Source organism: Macadamia integrifolia, chromosome 9 (assembly GCF_013358625.1).
Source record: "Macadamia integrifolia cultivar HAES 741 chromosome 9, SCU_Mint_v3, whole genome shotgun sequence".
Classification (NCBI taxonomy): Eukaryota; Viridiplantae; Streptophyta; class Magnoliopsida; order Proteales; family Proteaceae; genus Macadamia; species Macadamia integrifolia.
Window position 1 is genome coordinate 9584234 of NC_056565.1, and position 21567 is coordinate 9605800.

Below are 21567 nucleotides of genomic sequence, written 5' to 3' on the forward strand. Positions count from 1 at the left end.
ACCTATTAACTTTCTTGGTGTCCTTGACTTTGTCATAAGGATACTGATCAGTGAATGTGATTGTCTTTTCATTTTTTTTTTTTTTTCTTTTTGCCTTTTGAGAAAGAAAAAAAAATTATGGGAATGTTAGTTCAAACTTCATTGAGAAATAACTGTTTGGCTATGCATGATTTGAGCAAATATTGTGTGTGTGTGTGTGTGTGTGTGTGAGTGAGAGAGAGAGAGAGAGAGAGAGAGAGAGAGAGAGAGAGAGAGTTTTGTATTCATGGGAAAACTCATTATTGCTTCCTTTCATTATTTGTATAAACACACATTTACTTAATTAGCATAGCCACTAAATATTCTAATTGTAAATGGTTTCGCAGAAAGGGGGAGTGTGGCCCCTTCCCCAGACACATGGGGGGAGGCAAAATGACCAGCCCACCCCCAGTGAAATGAAAAATGGCTCCTCTGTCGATGCTTCCTGTCGCACTCCCATTGGCCACAAGCACTCGTAGGAGCCATACTCCCCCATAGGAAGCACTTCCCCAAATTCTAATCATAGTTGTCAAGGCATCAGCTTGGAAACAATGAGCAAGGCATCTAACTGCCTCAGGTACCAAGGTGCCTAGACCTGGGGGGAAAAACAATTAAAACATATCTAATATTACTACAACATATATGAAATATGAACTACTATTAAATATGGTCCTAACAAGTCATCCGCTGGCTGGACATCGCCTTGGTGCCATGACTTTACAAACTGATCAGGTTTACTGAAGACCACCTGATAAACTTATATGGACACTTGAAATTGGTTTATTCACCCAATAACTTCACGTAGTCAGCTTTCTTGCTCATGGAAGCCAAGGTGTCAGTGCACAAGATCAAACATTACTCACCTTATCACCTGACTTTCTAAGTTGAGAATTTTTCTTCCAAGTGCATATGTTTCTGTGTGGAAACTGATTTCATATAATAGACCAAGTTACAAGGTGTAAAAGAATAACTAGAACCATTGATTTGTGTAATAACAGCTAAAGGTGTTATTATCATATATTCAAATTGAACCTTATAGAGAATTTGCAAATTAAGCCAAAATATTGCATCAAAGAATGTAACAAGAAGATGCATGTTTAATTTACAGTGATTCACAGATTTATCTTGAACTTCAACATTTGACAGCCTTATAATCTCAACCAGAAATATGAGATTGTTCACAAACTGAAAGTAAGAGGCTAATGAGACTTGACTGAACCTTCAAGGGATTACCTTGATCTTTGATTTAGGTTGCGAGCAATGTGTGTTTCTTCAATATACCTGGTAAGGTGCGATATTGCATAATGTGAGGCACTTGAGGCAGCATAATAAGATGTCACTGAGAGCTGCGCAAATTTTGGAACTGCATAACCTGTAACAAATACCAAAATGTTCCTCATTTAAATCAATTTCTCTTATAAATGGAGGTTTGTCATAAAAGTAAGTGATCCAGATACAAATCATTCAACTCAAATAATCGTGCATCGAACTGTAAAACTAAGAATGTGAATGGACCTCCACTCGAACAATTTCCTCATTTAAATCAATTTCGCTTATAAATGGAGATTTTTCATAAAAGTAAGTGATCCAGATACTAATCATTCAACTCAAATAATCGTGCATCGAAGATTAAAGCTAAGAGAGAATGTAAATGGGCCTCCACTTGCGAAAATAATCCACCAGACCCACTAACTACACTTTATCAAGCCTAAATTTGCCCCTCCAATACACCGACCATGTGAGGATCAATATACTATGTCACATCATTCTCGACAGTCAATGACCCGGGAGAGGTGGTGAGAAAAGATACAGATGTCTTTGATTTAACAACAAAGACTTAATAGAGTTGAGACATAGCTGACCCCTTTTTAGTTGGGATAAGGCTTTGTTAAGTTTATTTGAATCTTCATTTCAAGGTTCAATAATCTCTCAAGAGGCCAATCTAAACCCTATTTCTTGAGAATTGGAACCTATAAGTACCCAGGGACTCCAAGTTGATCTTGTAGGGTTAGAAATCCCACACAGATATTAGGAGAGAAACAACAAACTCCAGCCAACTAAGTGGTCAACAGTACTACCAGAATGGGGTCTGGAAAAGGAGCCAAATTAGAAGTGCAGGATTTTTAATGGAACTGTAACTAAAATTAGTTTTTTTTTTTTTTTTTTGGTACAAACTAAAATTAGTTATTTACTGGACACAAAATAGAAATTCCCTTTACCTGGAATGGCTTAACTGAGATCAGGAAGAGTAACTTTACTTCCAGTCAGATGAAAGGGATAGCAAAAGTATGGTCAATAAGAGTACAAGACAAAGGGATGTGAACCAAAGGAATGGCATAGTTATCATTAGACTAGGGAATTTGAAGGTGATGCTTACAATATATTGGCTAATGACTTGGCAAAACAGGGGGATATTTCATTCCCAGATTTGTTACAGGTAATGTCCAATGACCATCCCCTCTTTCCCACAATCTATGCTCCATTCGTTTTATTATTATTATTTTTTTTTACTGAATACATCACCTATTAATCCCCCCACCCCAAAACAAATTCTTTGGACCACAAGACCATCCACAGCTTTAACTGCTGAGACAGGAAGGCACTTCAATTGAGGAATACAAGTTCTACTTTTAATTAACTTATGCTGACTGAGGAAGTTATGGTTGTTTTGTATAGCAGTGGGTTAAGGAAATAAATTTATTCAGATCTTTCTTAAGCAGGACTTTTACCACATATCATGCCACATTGCCCACCCAACAGAATGAGGCAGATTGAAGAGAGCAGCATTCCAGCAGATTAATGTTGAAGCAGGAGATGTTGATTCATAAGTCTAGTACCATACTTGGGTCAAAGGGAATAGAAGGGGAAGGGAATAACATAGATTATTCTCAGCTCAATATAATGGCTAAATTACAAGGTTCAAGATTACCAGGATTGAAACCAAAATATTTCGACCAAAACTAAAATTTTGGTGGAAATCTGTACAATTTCGGATGCAAGTTTTGGTGAAGGGTTTCGAGGCCCAAATGGCCAAATTAGGTCGCAAAACTTCTAGGAAACCCTATTTTAGGCCCTCTAAACATAATGGAGCCCTTAGATTTTAAAAAATCACAACCAAACTGGTAGTTTGACTTTAGAGCCTAGTTTGGTATATATGATGCACACAGCTGTATACATTCCTTAATATGGCCTATTCCACAGAGTTTAATACTAGAACACATTTATTTTAATTAAAAAAAAACTTAAATATGATTAGGAATAAATAGACATAAAATTATAAATCATGCATCATACATTGTTCATTACAAAGAGTCAAAGATATGGGAGTCAATAATACAAGCAAATCATCCCTATGCCCATCCTAGAGTCCTAGAACCACATCAAGTTCCGAGAAGGATCAAAAACACTAGAATGTTGTTGCTGGTGCTGAAGCAACTTATCCTCTGATTGTATCACAAAAGTTGGCCATGTCATAGTATGGCGGAAGAAATGCTTGAAGTCCTCCACAATAGCCCTATAAATGAAATCGCCAACATACTAGAGCAACCTTAACCTAGGGTATAGATCTCTAAACCTTGAGAAACTCGATTGAATACCATTGCCACTGGATGGTAGCTGTGGAGCCAGCACAGCGTGTACGGTTGGGGGTCGGGAACAAGAAGATGCTGTCCACAAATAAAAAAATTGCACAAAATAAATTCTGGCTCTGTGAAGTTGTAGATCGAGGTTACAGTGTGGAACATATAAAAAAATTGAAGTCCAACCACCAAGTATTTATCCTATTTTTTGCAAAAGTTATTTTTTGGGAAAAATGAAATGCCTCCAACTGTATGGAAGTGATTTGGCAAAGAAATCACAAAAAAAAAAAAAAAATGAGGTTTCTCCCTCTTCTCTGTCGAAACTAACAAAACAACTCATTCGAAACTATGTTTTTAATGTTAAAGCATAGTAACGTTTTGACTTCAAAATATCAAACCGAAATTCCGACCGAAGCTTGGACATTTTTATGTATCACATACCATTTTGTTTCGACATCTATCGAAACAAAAATATTTCGCGAAATCTAGAACTATGCTAAATTCTCTGAGATTTTTGGCTGAAGATCAAACTTTGTTGCTGTCAAAACAACCTATCAGGGACATGAAAACAGTATTAAAATAATAGAATATAAAGAGAGTGGAAGAGCAATGCTAATAGATTAACTAAGCACAAAAAGTAAGTATGATATCACCTAATAGGAGGCCATGATAGTGACAGAAAGTTTCTGGAAACCTGCTGAACGGTAACAAAGAAAGAGAAAAGAGAAGGGCAAAAAAGAAGGAAGAAGGGGATATGACCAAAAGCTTCACCACCTACGGCCTGTGGAAAACGTTTCACCACCAGTCCCAAACCAAGGATTCACCACCTTGGGTTGTCACTTGCTTCAACACAAAAGCTACTCTCAGCATCACCACCAAAGAGAAAGACATTGAATTGATCAAAAGCCAAAATCATGGGCTAGTGTGCCCCATCTCATTTATTTATAATAACCAATAAACTGATTACAAGAATAGGAACTCTCCTTGCTACTTGGCTGCCAAGTAACTCTAGAATAGAAAGTAGGATGGAATCCTTCTACAGGATCCATCACTGTTGCCATACAAATAGGAAGTAACAAACCTACAAACTTCTACTTAGTACCTATCTTAATTACCAAGTAACTCATAATTCATACATGGAATTAGAAACTACTAGAAGATATTCTTAGCTCCCAAATCTTCTCCTATGCAAGCGGGCTTAATGGGTCCACACCAAGCCATGCGAGACCCAATGCTGGTCAACGCAACTTCATCGGCTAGCTCAGTTAAGGGCCAGAACCAGAACCATAGCTGGTTCAAGTGAGCTTCTTCCTCCTACGGTAGCCCTGTACCACAACTACCTCATTTGGTTTCTCCAGCCCTGTTGCCATTTCTGATTCTACCACACAGAGCTTAAGGCTCAAGTTAGAGTTACGGAAATTTCCATTTATAATGGTTGGCACACACTATCATTGGGGGAGACCCTATCAAGGTGGTTAAGTGGTTACAAGGCCATTACAAGGCAGCATGGCGTTACATGCTCACAGTAAAGAAAGCTCGATCTTTTCAAGTCCAAGGAAATTTCTCAGTCCCTTGGAAGATGCAGTCTGCCAACTTGATTGCTGATAAGTTAGGTAGGAGTGGAGCTGGTAGAATCCCCTTGTATGTGGGTGTTTATCTGGTGTTTTAGTCCATGATAAGGTTCCCTAGGGCCCTAGGCTGCAACTCTTTCTTGTTGTTGTTGTTGTTGTATACTATGCTCTGTACTTCCATGCTTTAGCATGTTACTAAACCAGAAAAAAAAAATATGGGGCAAAATGATATTTGTTAAGATATGTACCACGATATGGGGAGTGGCCCTATCGTGGATGAGTTTTACTTCCTTGCTTTAGGATGTCTTTCCTAATTAGTAAGAAGAGATCTATCCTAACTAGGGAAAACAAAAAAAAACTAAAGCAAGGAAGTAAAACTCATCCACGTAGGGCCACTCCCCATATCGTGGTACATATCTTAACAGGTAAACAAGTAGCAGAATAAAGCAGATAATATAAGAACTGCAATTGAGTAGATAATAACTCCAATAAAGAATTTCCAATCTCCCCCTAATGGTAGCAAATCTGAATAGAGAACTCCAATTGCCACGCATGCAAGTACCAATTTCCCAAAAACTATAAATTCCAAATTGAGGCGATCCCGAGCTGACCACAACAATAATTTGATAGATATATATGTCCAATGGTAAATTTGTAATTACTCCATCAATCTCAGGTTTAAAACCCATCACTGACCACAATTATGGATCTACTTAAGTATCAAAAAACCAAATTGCAAAGGAAGGATGAGAAAACTGATTTGGGAGCAGCCATAGTACCGCAGGAACAGGGCTGCAACATTCTTAGATCCAAATTGCAGGTAAGAAATTTCCATGCACATGATAGAAAAAAAAAAACCAGAACCATGTGCAGAGAAGATTAATCCCAGCAGCAAGCTCAGCACAGGCAGAAATATTTAAGAAGCACATCCGTAGGCCATAAGAAGCACTCCCCATATCGTGGTACATATCTTAACAATATTCAATCATCAAATTTGATGATTTGAAAGCTTTGAAAATGCTAAAATATAAGAAGAAGATCGTGAGTTACAAAAAGTTATTCAGGTTGACACCAAAGTGCATGTTTTGCCAATATCAAGTTAAGGAGACTTCAAAAGGATGATGGATGACCTGAATCACAGCTACTACTAAACTATAAATATTTGATGGCAAAGATTAGAAAGCTTGAAACAGAATTTCCAAAGCCATTATGCTAAAAGAACGTTATCAAGGCGCCGCCTTGTTGGTGTCACCTTGATTTTTTACCATCATCCCATAGTTGTCATGGCGTCAAATCGATTCAAGGCGGTGGAGGGGTGGCTAATCGATTTGGCGATGAATCGCCCGTTATGGCGTTGCCATGGCGGTCAAATCGCCCATGTGTCATTTTTTATTTTCCCTATTTTCTGAAGTTATTTAGTATGCTACTTTTTTTTTCCCCTATTTTCTAAAGTTATTTAGCATGCTACAAGCCTACAATATATACCCTATAACATATAAAACCAACATGAAGCAACATCAGATATCAAAAATCAACATAGCCCTATCAAAATCACCCTGCATTTTACAAAAAATCGACTGCCTAGTGAACCAGGCGTGACCTGGCGTCCATGGCGGTGCCATGGCGACGCCTATCAGCCAATGGTGACCGTCATTTGTGAGTCACGTAAATCGTAGCACTGCCATGAACTTCTTTTTCAGCCAGGACGCCAAATCGCCGCCTTGGCGACGCCATGACAACTATGCATCATCCATCACCTTGGGTCACTATCATTAGAAACTCATCACATATTGATTACCCTACCAGTATTTTGGCCAAAACTCCACCTTAGATTTGCTAGATCTTGGTCTGATTGGAAAGTTACTGAAAAATCTTTTAAATGACATAACAATATTGCAAAACAGATAAGTTCTTATCCAAATAAATTAGCGACGCAGCAAAGCTGAGGGCTATGAATTCTAAATGATGAACCACAAAGAAAGGTGGTGGGGAATAGGACTAGATTGATTAGGGTTTAAAAATATAGAAGCAGCTGGAGGAGGAATAAGCAATCTGATGCTGTTTAGGAACCATGAACCATACCCATTAATAGTAAATCAGTAACAGAGAATAGAAAATAAGAAAACAGATCATATAATAATGAGAGAATAGAAAGAAAGAAGGAACATAAACAGAGAAGAATATTAATTGTCAATAAGATAAGAGGAAGCCGATCAGAGAGATACTTTTCAGACACAACTGAAACCTTAAGTAGCAGAAACCGCTTAACCGGACTCAAATTTCCATTCAATCTCACATACCCAGAGGGCAGGGTACATGTGCCTATATAGGAACAGGACTCTCAAAATCTGACTCCAACCATAATTAGAACTTGCCTAATTTTAATACAACTCAAGCCACAGCTTATTTGACCAATAATAGACTGGAAAAAAAAATAACTGGACTTCAAAACTGACTAGGAAATTAAAGACTAATTAGAACTCCAGAAAATCAAATAAAAATGGGAGCAAACAACTAATTTGACTTTCAAACTCACAATGGAACTAAGAAATACTTAACATTCATGAATCATGATACCCCCATAACATCCCAAATATGGACCTCCTATCTCACCTCATTACAAATAAACCAACAAAATCACAAAGCCCTACCTATGTAATATTGAAATAGAAGGAAAAATGGCATACCTCCAAATGCAGCACTTGCACCTGAAAACAATAGCAATGGAGGAAGCTGTGACAAAGAAGACAATATTAGTGTAATGAAAGAAAAAAAAATGAAGACAATACAAGTAGAATTGCTCGTAAAAGTCTATGCATGCAAAATGCAACACAAAGAAATCATAAGGCTGCATTTATTATCTTTCCAAAAGGAATTAAAAACTCTCAGAGACATATCAGTCATACAAGAGATAGATGATACCCCAATAAGAAAAGGAAACGACTTGGGTCCCTTCACATGTTTCTGGACAAATGGAATTCCTGCGATGAACAAATTTCATTAAAAAGACACCCACCTTATAAAAAAACAAATTTTAGAAAAGGCCATGTAATTATTATACCTGTATTGAAACCATGGACTGCACTAAGCATTGCACCAGCACCTGAGCCAGCCTATTCAAAGGATAGTTCAACAAATCAATGACAGGAAGGAAGCAGTCTACTCAGAAAGCAATAACTCATTGCAGCATGTTCAAGTAATATATATGTGTATTACGTCGCAGCACAAAGAGGCTCCATCCTTGAAGAAAGGTATGCATAATTCTAAACCCTTATTCAATAATAATGAACCAAAAGAACGTCTCAATTATATATATACCACCCCATCTATCGACGTCTAGTGAAGAATCGAGAACATACCACGGCAGCAGCATCGTGTAAAACAGAAGTTATATTCCATTCTCCTTTTTCCTGTCACAATGTGAATGAAGATTCAGAACGAATGCTCTAAGAAGAATTTCATCGAACAGTTAGGTTGCAGATGGTTTAATTAGAGAAGAAGATTTACCAGATGAGGATTTAAAAGGGAGAGACAACGAGGGCAGCGAGCGGTTCCAAGACCAGGGTTTATGGTGGGGTCGTGGTAGAGGTTACCAGACCTGAGTTTCTGCTCGTATACCTCCCTCGTCCCCATCGTACCAACTTCTTCTCTCTCTGTTACGATCCACTTGGAACCACCAACGACCGTCCGCACACCACAATATACATATACAGGAAGTTGCCGTGCGCGTCAGGGTGTCCATTTAGAACCGAAACCGAAACCGACATGGTTTTAGTGATCGGGTATCGATACCTGGCCGATCCTGGGTCGAGATATAAACTTCTTTTTTTTTTTTAATATATTTATTGTAATTTTTTATATTTCATCTGATATTCATTAAAAAAAATCCCATATTGATTTTTACAGTTTTCTAAATATTTGAAATTTTTGGATTTTTATTTTTTAATTTCTATTATTGTTTCGATCAATATTGAGTCAATCCGGCTCCAATATCAAAATGTGAGAATCGTGAGATTTTCAAGCCGATCCAAATCAATATCAAATCAATATTGATCAATGCCGATATCGACTACTAAAACCTTGGAAACCAGCCATTTAAAGCCAAATAAAAAAATAGGGAAAAGGTTGGGTATGCCGCCCATATCAAGTATGCTAGCACCTATTGTGTTTATCTCTCTCTTCCTTTTTTCTGAAATGACCCTCATAGCCTTCCTGAATGATACGCCATCATGTGTTCCTATTGGTGTTATCCGCTAGCATACTTGATATCGACCGCATACCTATCCCTCTCCCCAAAAAATTATAAATCAGATTCTATTTTGTTTTGAAAAATGAAATAAATATGGTGTGATTCAAATACCAAATAACTTCTCTAGAGGTTTAACTGAGCAGGACTTGAAGTTTGATACAGCCAAATTGATTGCCCAGTAGGGTAAGGACGCGTGGTATCTAAGGAAAGGACACGTGTAACTCACCTGATAGAGGCTGTAAGGAGTCTGACCGTGTCAACCGCGTGAAGAGAATATTCTCCACGAAGGGGATAAGACGTATCCAAGTAGGACTCAAAGAGGAAATGAGGCAGACCCGAGGAGGACTCCTCCAAGGAAAAGAGAAACCCTAAACCCTAAGGACTATGAGGAAAAAAGGTAAGCAGAAAAACCCACACCATTACCCTTGTGAAAAGCTATGCGGCCGATCTCTAACTTGGACGTCGAAGGACTAACTCCGGATAAACATCTGAGCCTCTGCCTTCTGTATTTGTGCAGGATCAGCTCATACGGATTTTCGGCAGCAATAGATTGGCGCCGTCTGTGGGAAAGACAGTAATGGTGGGGAGAACCTACATTCATAGGAACACTAGAGCAGCGTCGAATATAAACATGGGGGAGGAGGAACCTTCAGGAGGGCTCCCTCCCTCGACGGAAATCAGAGGAGAAAGGGGAAACGATGATCAGGAAGGTTTCAGGAGGGACCAGCGTTCGGCCGGATATTCGGTGCGTGGAGATAGTAATCCTCCACCCCTTCCTGGAGCGCAGGAATATGTGACAAGGGAGCAGTTCGAAGCCCTCCAGGAGAAATATGACCGAATGGCCAAGGCAATGAAGGAGGTCTCCAAAGCTATCTCTCAGAAGACCGACGGAGCACCGTGAGGCCCCTATATCCGGCCCAAGAGAGCTCGAGACGAGGCCTGGAGCAATACAAGATTGATAAGGTTAGGTCATAATCCTCAAAATCGAGCGTGAGGGAAAGTCCCGCACCCAGGGGAAGGACGCGGCGTGCCGCCGGGGCCAGACATGGGGAACCACGCCAAGGAGACGAATAGAGACACGAGGACTCGGGGTTGAAGCAGATGATCCTGGACCTGAAAGATGAGATCATGAAGGTGGCAGAAAACCAGACGGGAGCTCCTGAGCTAGACCTCACTAATGACATGGCTCTAGCTGATGAGGTCATGAGGGACCCGCTCCTGGTCGGCTTTCGCCTGCCAAAGTATGACACCTACGACGGGTCTGGGGACCCCGTCGATCATCTGGAAGGCTTCAAGGTCATTATGCAGTTCCATCGAGTCTTGAAAAACATCATGTGTCGTGCCCTGCCATTGACATTCAGAGGAGCGGCAAGGCTATGGTACAACCGTTTACCGACGAAGTCGATCCACAGCTTCAGCGATTTAAGTTACTTCTTTGTGAAGGGATTCTCCATTAGCCAACCCCTTCAGAAGACCATGTTGAACTTGACCAACATCAAGCAACATGAAGAAGAATCACTGCAAAACTATATGAAGCGCTTCCAACAAGAGAAGATCACGATCAGAGGTCTGGACCCGAAAGAAGAGTTCACAGCCCTACTGGGAGGCGTCAAGGATAAGGAGCTGAAAAGATCTTTTGCGAAGCATACACCGAGGAACCTAGCCGAGTTGAGAGCTCAGTGTGATAAATACATCCAGATGGAAGAAACCCTTCAAGCCGATGAAGAAGCTGAAGGGAAGACGGGAAGGAAAAGGATCTCAAGGGGCAACAACAAACCTTTCTAAGAAAGCAAAAGATGAAAGTCCTAGCGTAGTCGGGCACCCAGTCCACCAAGGAAGTTTGAGAAATACGCACCCCTGAACCGAAAACGAACCGATGTGCTGATGCAGATAAAGGACTCCCCGGATGCCAAGAGCCATGAAGTGGCCAGGGAAGATGGGACGACACCCCGAGAGACCCAATACGGACAAATATTGCCACCTCCACAAGGACCACGGCCACGACACCGAAGATTGTTGGCACCTCAAGGGGGAAATAGAAGGAATGATAAGAAGAGGATATTTAGGCCGATTTGTGGACCGCGAAAATGAGGATGCCCAAGACGGTAATGACCGCAGGGACAATCGTCGTAGAGATAGCAGAGGCTGCTATGAAAGAAGGGGGCCAGCCCGCAGAGGCAATCAGGAACGACAAAGGGACCGAACACCTGAGGAAGCTGACCATCACCTCCGGGACGAGAATAAAAGCCCAACTAGTGTTATAGCAACAATCTGTGGAGGCCTAGCCGCTAGAGAAAGTTCAGTCTCGGCTAGGAAAGCAAAAGCCTATGCGAGAAGCATACATGTGGCTGAATGGTCTAACAAGAAGGTGAGGATAGGGACAGTTATTTCCTTCTTAGACGACGATCTGGAAGGGGTGCACACTCCGCATGACGATGCCCTGATAGTCACCATGACCATAGCCGATTGCAGAGTGAAGAGGATCTTGGTGGATAACGGCAGTTCAGCTGATATCCTGTTCCTTAAAGCTTTCCAGAAGATGGGATTGGACGAGGGAAAGCTGAAGAAAGTCAAACACCCGTTGCAAGGATTCTCTGATGTCCCAGTAAAAGTGGAGGGATCGATTGAGTTGCCGATAAGAGCTGGCACCAGAGATCACCAAGTAACAGTCATGATCAACTTCCTGGTAGTAGGCATTACTTCGGCATACAACGCCATACTAGGGAGAGTTGGTTTGAACCTGCTAAAAGCTGTCGTCTCCACACCACATCTCAAGATAAAATTCCCAACCAAGAACGGTGTCGGTGAATGTCGAGGCGATCAGGAGGCATCCCAGAGATGCTACACCACTATCTAATGGGGAAGAGAGAAGGCGGGCGAGGCACTCCCGATAGAAGATCTGCGCGATGACACCAGTTATCAAAGGGGGGGTCCGGCTGAGGATCTGATACAAGTTGAGGCCAAAGAGGGGGATAACACTCACCAATTCCAAGTCGGGGCTACAATGCCAAGGCAACAACGAGAAAAACTCATCTCATTCCTCCAAAACAACTCTGACGTCTTTGCCTGGTCGACCTTAGACATGCCTGGAATAGACTGAGAGGTAATAGAGCATCATTTGAGTGTCAACCCACAAAGAAGCCGGTGCAACAGAAGAAGAGGACCTTCGCCCCCGAAATACAGTAGAAAATAGATGAAGAAGTAGAGAAGTTGCTGAAGGCCCAGTTCATCCGCGAGATCCAATACCCAGAGTGGATATCCAACGTGGTGATGGTCCCGAAGGCAAATGAAAAGTGGAGGATCTGCATCGACTTCACCAATCTGAACAAGGCCTACCCAAAGGATGGATACCCCCTGCCAAAAATAGACCTCCTCATCGATGCCACGATAGGATACGAGGCGCTGGGCTTCATGGATGCGTACTCAGGGTACAATCAAATAAAGATGTCTTAGGGTGATGTCCCGAAAACATCCTTCGTGATCGAGGGGGGCTTGTACTGCTATGAAGTCATACCCTTCGAGCTAAAAAACGCAGGGACCACCTATCAAAGGTTGGTGAATAAAATCTTCAAGGGGATGATCGGCAAAACTATGGAGGTATACGTGGACGATATGCTTATAAAAATCCTGAAGGTAGAACAACACATTCAAGACTTAGAAAAGGTGTTCTAGGTGCTGAGGCAGTACGGCATGAAGCTGAACCTGGCAAAGTGCGCATTCGGAGTAGCCTCGGGAAAGTTCTTCGGCTTTATTGTCTCAGAGTGGGGAATTGAAGCTAATCCGGTGAAAATACAAGCCATTCGAGATATGAGGTCACCCCAGAATGTGAAGCAAGTCCAGGAGCTAACAGGCAGAGTCACTGCCCTAGGGCGATTCCTATCTCGATCGGCTGACAGATGCCTCCCCTTCTTCAAAGCCTTGAAGGGATCCAAAAATTTTGAATGGACAGAGGAATGCGAAAATTCATTTGAACAACTGAAGGAGTACCTGGTTGCACCCCCACTGCTGATAAAGCCAAACGTCGGGGATACCTTGCAGTTGTACCTTCCTGTATCAGTAGTAACGATAAGCGCAGTACTAACGAAGGAAGAAGGAAGGCAACAACGGCCAATATACTACATCAGCCGAACCCTGCTAGATGCTGAAACAAGATACAGAAAGACAGAGAAAGTGGCATACGCCCTGGTAACAACGGCAAGAAAGCTGAGGCCCTATTTTCAATCGCATACAGTATGCGTATTCACAGACCAACCCCTGAAGAAGATACTATAGCTACCATATATGTCCGGTCGCCTGGTAAACTGGGCCATAGAGTTGGGAGAATTCGACATCTAGTACAAACTGAGAACCACAATAAAAGCACAGGCCCTCGTAGACTTTATAGCCGAGACGACGCTCCCTGATGATCCCCAGGAGCTTTCTGAGGACAGAGGAGAAAAGGCTTGGGCATTGTACGTGGATGGTGCTTCCAACAGCGCGGGAAGTGACGCAAGGATCATATTGGTCAGTCCCGGAGGTTTCAAGATCGAGTACTCCCTACGGTTCGACTTCGATGCCTCCAACAATGAAGCAGAGTACGAAGCGTTAATAGCCGGAATTAATCTAGCACGGGCTTTGATGGTACAAGAGCTGGTGGTGTATAATGATTCACAGCTCGTGGTACGAGAGGTGAATGTAATATCCCGCTTCTTAAACCCGGTCTGATTTCGCGGTTGAACCGGTTTAACCATGCAGGAACCGAGCCAGAGGATATTAGAGCGGGTTCCTTATGGGCTATGATGGCACGGACTTCACAGACCTTGGACGATCTGTGTATTTTGAAGTTCTATCACAGCCAAGTACCGAAAGACCCCAAGAGGTATTATCCCCGACAATGAGGAAGGACGCGAAATCATTAGTCAGGAAGTGCGTCAAGTGCCAGATGTTCGCCCCTGTCCCCAGGCAGCACTCTACCGAGCTCTCATCCCTATCAAGCCCAATACCATTCGCCATGTGAGTAATTGACATTCTGGGCCCATTCCCTCTGGCCACGAGGCAAAGGAAGTTTGTGGTGGTGGCGGTAGACTACTTCACGAAATGGGCAGAGGCTGAAGCATTGTCGACGATATCCGAAAAGAATGTAAGGAACTTCTTCCAGAGGGTGGTAGTCTATCGATTTGGAATCCCTCGGGTGGTGGTAACGGAAAATGGAATATTGACCACAGGAAAACGTCTATCGATTATCCGTCGACCAATGGGCTGACAAGGGTAACCAACCGTACCCTGCTCCAAGGAATAAAGAAGAGACTGGATGATGCCAAAGGGTTAATAGGAAGATGAGTTGTACAACATCCTCTGGGCTTACCGCACAACTGAGAAATCGGCCACCGGAGAAACACCCTTCATTTTAACTTACGCCACCAAAGTTGTACTTCCGGTGGAGGTGGGGGCCGTAACCCACCGAATTCAGTACTATAATGAAGAAGAAAACGATAAAGGACTCCGAGCGAATTTAAACCTCTTGACCGAAGTTAGGGACACCACGCAAGAAAGTATCGCCGCCTACCAGCAAAGGGTTACGAGGCACTACAACTCCAAAGTCCGAAAGAACGAGTTTAGGGTGGGTGACCTCGTCCTCAGAAGGGCAGAAGTATCAAACCCGAGGCATCAAGAAAAGTTAGCTCCAAATTTGGAAGGTCCTTACAGAGTCTCAAGGGTAATACGACCGGGGTCCTATCACCTGGAGACTACGGGGGAGGAAAGGTACCCCGATCGTGGAACTCGAAGAACTTGAGAAAATTCTACCAGTAGTGAAGTAGCAAGCACACTCACATTTTGTAATTTTTTACTCCTAAGCACTTTCAAGTTGTAACTCCTCATCCTAAGCTCTCCGGATGCTTTTATTTATGAAAAATATGTAAGTTGGTTTACGGTAGTTGATGGGAATTCTCCCGTTTGGTGGCTTTAGCTTTATCGAAGGTCCTTACCTTTGCCTGAGCGGACCTGACCGAAGGTCTTTACCTCGGTTGGGAGCTCAAGCAAAGGCCGAGCTGACCTGACCGAAGGTCCTTTCCACGGTTGGGTGCTCTGGCTAAGCCCGAGCAGACCTGACCAAATGTCACCACCTCGGTTGGGGGCTCTAGCTAAGGCCGAGCTGACCTGACCGAAGGTCACAAAGTCTGTAGGGGGCTCTGACAAAAGCTGAGCGGACCTAACCAAAGGTCCTTACCTCGGTTGGGAGCTCAGGCAAAGGCCGAGCGGACCTAACCGAAGGTCCTTACCTCAGTTGGGAGTTCAGGCAGAGGCCGAGCGGACCTAACCGAAGGTCCTTACCTCGGTTGGGGGCTCAGGCCAAAGCCGAGAAAACCTGACCGAAGGTCCTTTCCTCGGTTGGGGGCTCAGGCCAAAGCCGAGCAGACCTGACCGAAGGTCCATCCTCGGTCGGGCACAACCTCGGTAGGGGGCTCTGACAAAAGCCAAGAGAGCCTAACCGAAGGTCCTTACCTCGGTTGGGAGCTCAGGCAAAGGCTGAGCTGACCTGACCGAAGGTCCTTTCCACGGTTGGGTGCTCTAGCTAAGGCCTAGCAGACCTAACCAAAGGTCCCCACCTTGGTTGGGAGCTCAGGCCAAGGTCGAGCGAACCTAACCGAAGGTCACCACCTCGGTTGGGAGCTCGGGCAAAGGCCGAGATGACCTGATTGAAGGTCCCCATCTTGGTTGGGAGCTCAGGCAAAGGTTGAGCTGACCTGACCGAAGGTCCTTACCTCGGTTGGGAGCTCAAGCAAAATCCGAGCGGACCTAACCGGAGGTCCTTACCTCCGTTGAGAGCTTAGGCAAAGGCCGAGTAGACCTGATCGAAGGTCACCACCTCAGTGGGGAGCTCAGGCAAAGGCTGAGCGGACCTAACCGAAGGTCCTTACCTTGGGGGCTCTGGCTAAGGCCGAGCTGACCTGACCGAAGGTCACAACCTTGGCAGGGGGCTCCGGTAAAAGCCGAGCGGACCTAATCGAAGGTCCTTACCTCTATTGGGAGCTCAGGAAAAGGTCGAGCATACCTGACAGAAGGTCCTTACCTCGGTTGGGAGTTCAGGCAGATGCCGAGCAGACCTGACCGAAGGTCCTTACCTCGGTTGGGGGCTCTGGCTAAGGCCGAACTGACCTGACCAAAGGTCACAACCTCGGTAGGGGGCTCAGGCAAAGGCTGAGCGGACTTGACCGAGGGTCCTTACCTCGGTTGGGAGCTCAGGCAAAGGCCGAGCAGACCTGACCGAAGGTCACCACCTCGGTTGGGTGCTCTGGCTAAGGCCGAGCTGACCTGACCAAAGGTCATAACCTCGATAGGGAGCTCCGGCTAAGGCCGAGCAGACCTAACGAAAGGTCCTTACCTCGGTTGGGAGCTCGGGCAAAGGCTGAGCGAACCTGATTGAAGGTCCTTGCCTCGGTTGGGAGTTCAGGCAGAGGCTGAGCAAACCTGACCGAAGGTCCTTACCTCGGTTGGGGGCTCTAGCTAAGGCCGAGCTGACCTGACCGAAGGTCACAACCTCGGTAGGGGCTCCGACAAAAGCCGAGCGAACCTAACCGAAGGTCCTTGCCTCAGTTGGGAGCTCAGGCAATGGCCGAGCGGACCTTACCGAAGGTCCTTGCCTTGATTGAGAGTTCAGAAGAGGCCAAACGGACCTAACCGAAGGTCCTTACCTTAGTTAGGGGCTCTGGCTAAGGCCGAGCTGACCTGACCTAAGGTCACAACCTCGGTAGGGGCTCCGATAAAAGCCGAGCGGACCTAACCGAAGGTCCTTGCCTCGGTTGGGAGCTAAGGTAAAGGCCGAGCAAACCTTATCGAAGGTCCTTTCCTCGGTTGGGAGTTCAGGCAGAGGCCGAGCGGACCTGACCGAAGGTCCTTACCTCCGTTAGGGGCTCTGAAAAAGTCGAGCGGACCTAACTGAAGGTCCTTACCTCTGTTGGGAGCTCAGGCAAAGGCTGAGCTGGCCTGACCAAAGGTCCCGGTCGTAAGCAAAACTAAAGCCGAAGCAGAAGGAATAAGGCCCAAGGGACGCATGAATGAGAGAAAATGATGAAAAACTTGATTACTCCCACAGGAAGAGCCTCCTGGTGAGAGTAAGGGGGTTACTGATACGGCCAAATTGATTACCCAGTAGGGTAAGGACACATGGTATCTAAGGAAAGGACATGTGTCGCTCACCTGATAGAGGCTGCAAGGAGTCTGACCGAGTCAACCGCGTGAAGAGAATATTCCCCACGAAGGGGATAAGACGTATCCGAGTAGGACTCGAAGAGGAAATGAGGCAGACCCGAGGAGGACTCCTCCAGGGAAAAGATAAACCCTAAACCCTAAGGACTATAAGAGAGGGCCTGAGCAGAGGAAAAAAGGTAGCAGAAAAATCCACACCATTACTCTTGTGAAAAGCTGTGCGACCGATCTCTAACTTGGGCGTCAAAGGACTAACCCCGGATAAACATCCAGGCCTCTGCCTTCTGTATTTGTGCAGGATCAGCTCATACGAATTTTCGGCAGCAATAAAGTTGCTGTGGTATCTAAAAATTCCTATTACAAAGATTAAAATTAAAAGGATAACCTTTGTTAAGTGGATGCCAATCATGAGTTTTTCTTCACTTTAAATGTGGATGAGACTGCGAAAGGTAATCCAAGACTAGGTGGTGGCGGGGGTTGTCTTAGGGATCACAAGGGCACCATCTTCTTTATATTTGCTCATTTTTATGAAGTATGCTCCAATTATGTGGTTGAGATGAGAGCGTTAATGGATAGTGTTTGTTACTGTAATTCTTTATGTATCACGAGATTTGTTGTTATCTCATACTCAAAAGATATTGTGCAATCTATTTCTGATGGTAAAAATGCTCACTGGAATTTTTGGTATTGGTGGAACTCTTTATCTAAGCTTTTGCAATCGGCTTTTGTTTCTATTTGGCACTGAGTGAGGGAAGCTAATAAGGTTGTTGATGCTTATGCTAATTTTGTTTTTAGCAGTTGTTCAAATTCATGTTTTATAGAGTACAATTCTTTTCCAGACTTAGTCATGATTGCAATTACGGATGATAATTCTTGAATTCTTTTTATTCGATAAAAATATATTGTTTTCTTAAGGCTGGTTATAAAGCCATCCTTCCTTTGTTTTTTAGTTGGTTTTGGTTTTATTTATTTTAATTCTTAATTTTGTTTAGTAAAGTCTTCGGATATTGGGTTCAGGGTAAGACGGGTTATGTCCCCCCGGGCCCCAGTTGTATTTTCTTCATTTATCTTCTATCAATAAAATTTTTGGGTCCAATGAGAGGAACCTAGATAATTTCCTGTATAAAAATTTAAAAAGAAAAAAGAAAGAAAAAAAGAGATAGTTTCATTGTGATGGGATGATAACCTTTATTTTTAGGGGAGGCAAGGGCATTTTTTCACTGTCAATAAAAAACAGGGGTTGTGTCTGGACATTCTATACCTACACATTAGTAAACTTTGGCCTTCTAGGGAAGAAGGTTGTAAAGAAAATATTTTTCAAGAATTTACTGTCAATATTTGACAAAAGAAATGAATGACTAATTAATCATTACGAAGCCCGATCCTTGAATATACGTTAATAGATAAAATACTTTGGCAAAAGTTTTTCTGGTCGGTGGTCGGGAGTAATCTATCCATGGGATTGGCATCAATAATTCTTACTCGTTGATTGATTTCATGCTCCCCATAGACGTTGGTAGCAAAATAAGATCCTGAACAAAAAAAAATACAATCACAACCAAGACATAAGTTGTTCCTCAACCTTTCTAGTCATTCTCTTTGGTTCGTCTTCTCCCTGGAAGGTAGGGCTTCGTTTTGCTCCTCGATTTCTCTCGAGGCTTTCCGTAGCGTGGGGGCTTCTTCTGATCCTTGTTGGATCTTCAAGTTAATTGTCTCCGAAGCTTGATTGCAGTGGCAGAAAGCTATTTGGTTTGCTTCTCAAACACTAACCCTATGTGCTCTACTCTTGCTTAGGTGATCTCTATTTTTCTATATTTATGTGTTAGGATTTTTATGTGGGCTTAAATGATACCGATTGATCCATTGGGCCCAAGTAATTATAGACCCACTCTGATTAGGAAACTCCTAGCCCAATCCATTGTGGGAATGAATTAGGGTTTTAGGGATTCTATTGTAAATAGAAGCTAAAGGTCTCTGCAGCCATTACTTTAACACCTTCATGGTTTTGGAAGCACGGACTCCCCTACATGGGACTCCATTGTGTAGTTCTTTGCTACAATCTTTATGGGACTAATCTTCAAGCACATGGGAGAGAGTTACGTGATCAATACTTATGGAATTTCTAAATTTACACACAGATATTCTTCTACTCCAATTGATTATCATGTATGGGGTAAATCTATATATTTGTGTGTTCTTAGTTTAGGGCCTACACCCATGGTTAATATTTTATGATTGATTTATGATTCTTATATTATAACATCAATGTAATTATTCATATGATTCTATGGTAAAGAATCCCCAACATTATGTTCTTTATTCTCTCCTTTTAGCGATCGATGTAGTTGTCTCGGTTTTGAAAATTTTCTGATTCTTGGTTCCACAATGACGATCTATCTTCTTATCTTGAGTTTAGAGGCTTTATAATTTTGGCATGCCTGTGTTTTATTTTGTTTTTCTTTGTATTTGATTTTCATCCTGCAACTTGTTGATGAATCAGAGAAGCGATGAACACCTCCTCGATTTTTTTTTGTGGGTGGGATTGAGGCGAGAAGACGAAAACGATGGTTTTGATTGTACCATTAGTATGAAGTATACAATCCATATATCTCATACCCCAAAATCCATCAGCCCTAAACCCTTTTCCCTTCTTCACACATCGCCCTCTCTTCTTCTCAAGAGTTAGTTTTCGAACCCAAAATCCCTACGATTGAAATGTCGAGTCTCGTTTGAGGGGATTCAGTTAACCTCATTCCTCTTTTCTGTCTTCGATATTACCTGCGATTACAGCAGCGATTCTTCATAAGTGCCCTTTGATATCAATGGTCGCAAAATCTCCAGTCTTCAGTGGATTGGTCGGCTCCTTTGTCTTCTCATCTCTAGCTTCTGCAACCTTTGAAGTTTAAACAGGTTCATTAATTTCTTTTATTTTGGGTAACCAAACAGGTTCACCAATCCAGTCATACTGAATTGTTAAATTTTGTTTTCCCTTGAAGTTGAAGGTTTGATGGGTGAATTCTGGTCTCTACATCTAGACAGAACATTGAAGCTCTAGGGAAAAGTTTGTTAATTTCTTTGATGTGGGTAAGACCTTGGGGTTGGGTATTGCAGTAGTAGTACTATGCAATAATTAACAATATATGAAAAACTCTCTAATTTTGATTAATGAGGTGTTTATGAGAGTGGGATATGTAATAAAGGGTTGTAGCTCCACACCTAATTGTAGATCCATATTGAGAAAGGAGTAACTGAAGTTTGTTTATATTGTTTTTCCTTGATCCTTGGCAACCAACTCCATAAACTTCTCACAAAATTGATCTCAGTTAGTTCTTTCATTGACAATTATAACCACAAAACTAAAGGACTATCAGTAACCTCAGAGGTTTCTTTTTAATTCTTTATGCAGTAACAACAAAACATCTGCTTTGGCAATGTCCTTCGAAACAATCTGTTTTAGGGAACATTGCAGACATTTGCAGCAGCAATGTAACCTAAAGATCCATCTTGTGTATGATGGAAACAATTAAATCAAAGTCAATCTGAGTGCTCTTCCAAAGGGATGGGATTTTAGGGAAAGAAGAGCGTTCTGTAAGGAAAAGAGCAAAGATGAATAAGCTTCAAGTCTTTGCTTGAGGGGATTGTTTGTGACCAAACAGTTTAATTGTCTGATAAAGTCTTCTGTTATTTGTTAATGTCCAAGTCTTTTTTGTATGTTTTATGAGATAATGTAATTGATACTTTGATGCGCTATGGGATAATCTTTTGGGAGGCAATAGGGGATCTAGTATGTAGCTATTATATTGTGTTTATTTCGGTTGAAGGGCTTTCTTTTGATAAAATCATTGCCTATATGCTATTATTTTGTTTATTAGGTGATGTGCATATCTGTTGCATGGTTCATATATGGCTGTAGTTTGGTTCTCAGATTTTTGGAAAGGAACCATATTAAACATGTATTGTTTTG

At 42.6% G+C, this 21567-nt stretch overlaps 1 protein-coding gene across 2 annotated transcripts; it reads right to left on the bottom strand.

The window, feature by feature from the left end:
* Positions 1-977: 977 nt before the first annotated feature.
* LOC122088445 lies at positions 978-8878 on the bottom strand. 2 transcript variants are annotated; one of them, XM_042657715.1, is made up of 6 exons: positions 8675-8878; positions 8527-8577; positions 8229-8280; positions 8074-8148; positions 7855-7900; positions 978-1390 (listed from the first exon to the last, which is right to left on the bottom strand). In XM_042657715.1, the coding sequence occupies exons 1-6, from the start codon at positions 8798-8800 to the stop codon at positions 1291-1293; spliced, it is 450 nt and encodes a 149-aa protein (XP_042513649.1). In that variant the 5' UTR covers positions 8801-8878; the 3' UTR covers positions 978-1290. The 2 variants fall into 2 exon arrangements, with proteins under 2 accessions (XP_042513649.1, XP_042513648.1); XM_042657714.1 differs by having other exon boundaries at positions 8090-8148; positions 8675-8876.
* Between the last annotated feature and the right edge of the window lie 12689 nt (positions 8879-21567).

Coding starts and splice junctions, on each gene's coding strand:
- LOC122088445 (XM_042657714.1), bottom strand. CDS start 8,800: ATGGGGACGAGGGAGGTATACGAGCAGAAACTCAGGTCTGGTAACCTC. Junction 8,578..8,674: donor CCCTTTTAAATCCTCATCTG/GTAAATCTTCTT, acceptor ACATTGTGACAG/GAAAAAGGAGAATGGAATAT. Junction 7,901..8,089: donor CGTTTCCTTTTCTTATTGGG/GTATCATCTATC, acceptor TCTTTGTCACAG/CTTCCTCCATTGCTATTGTT.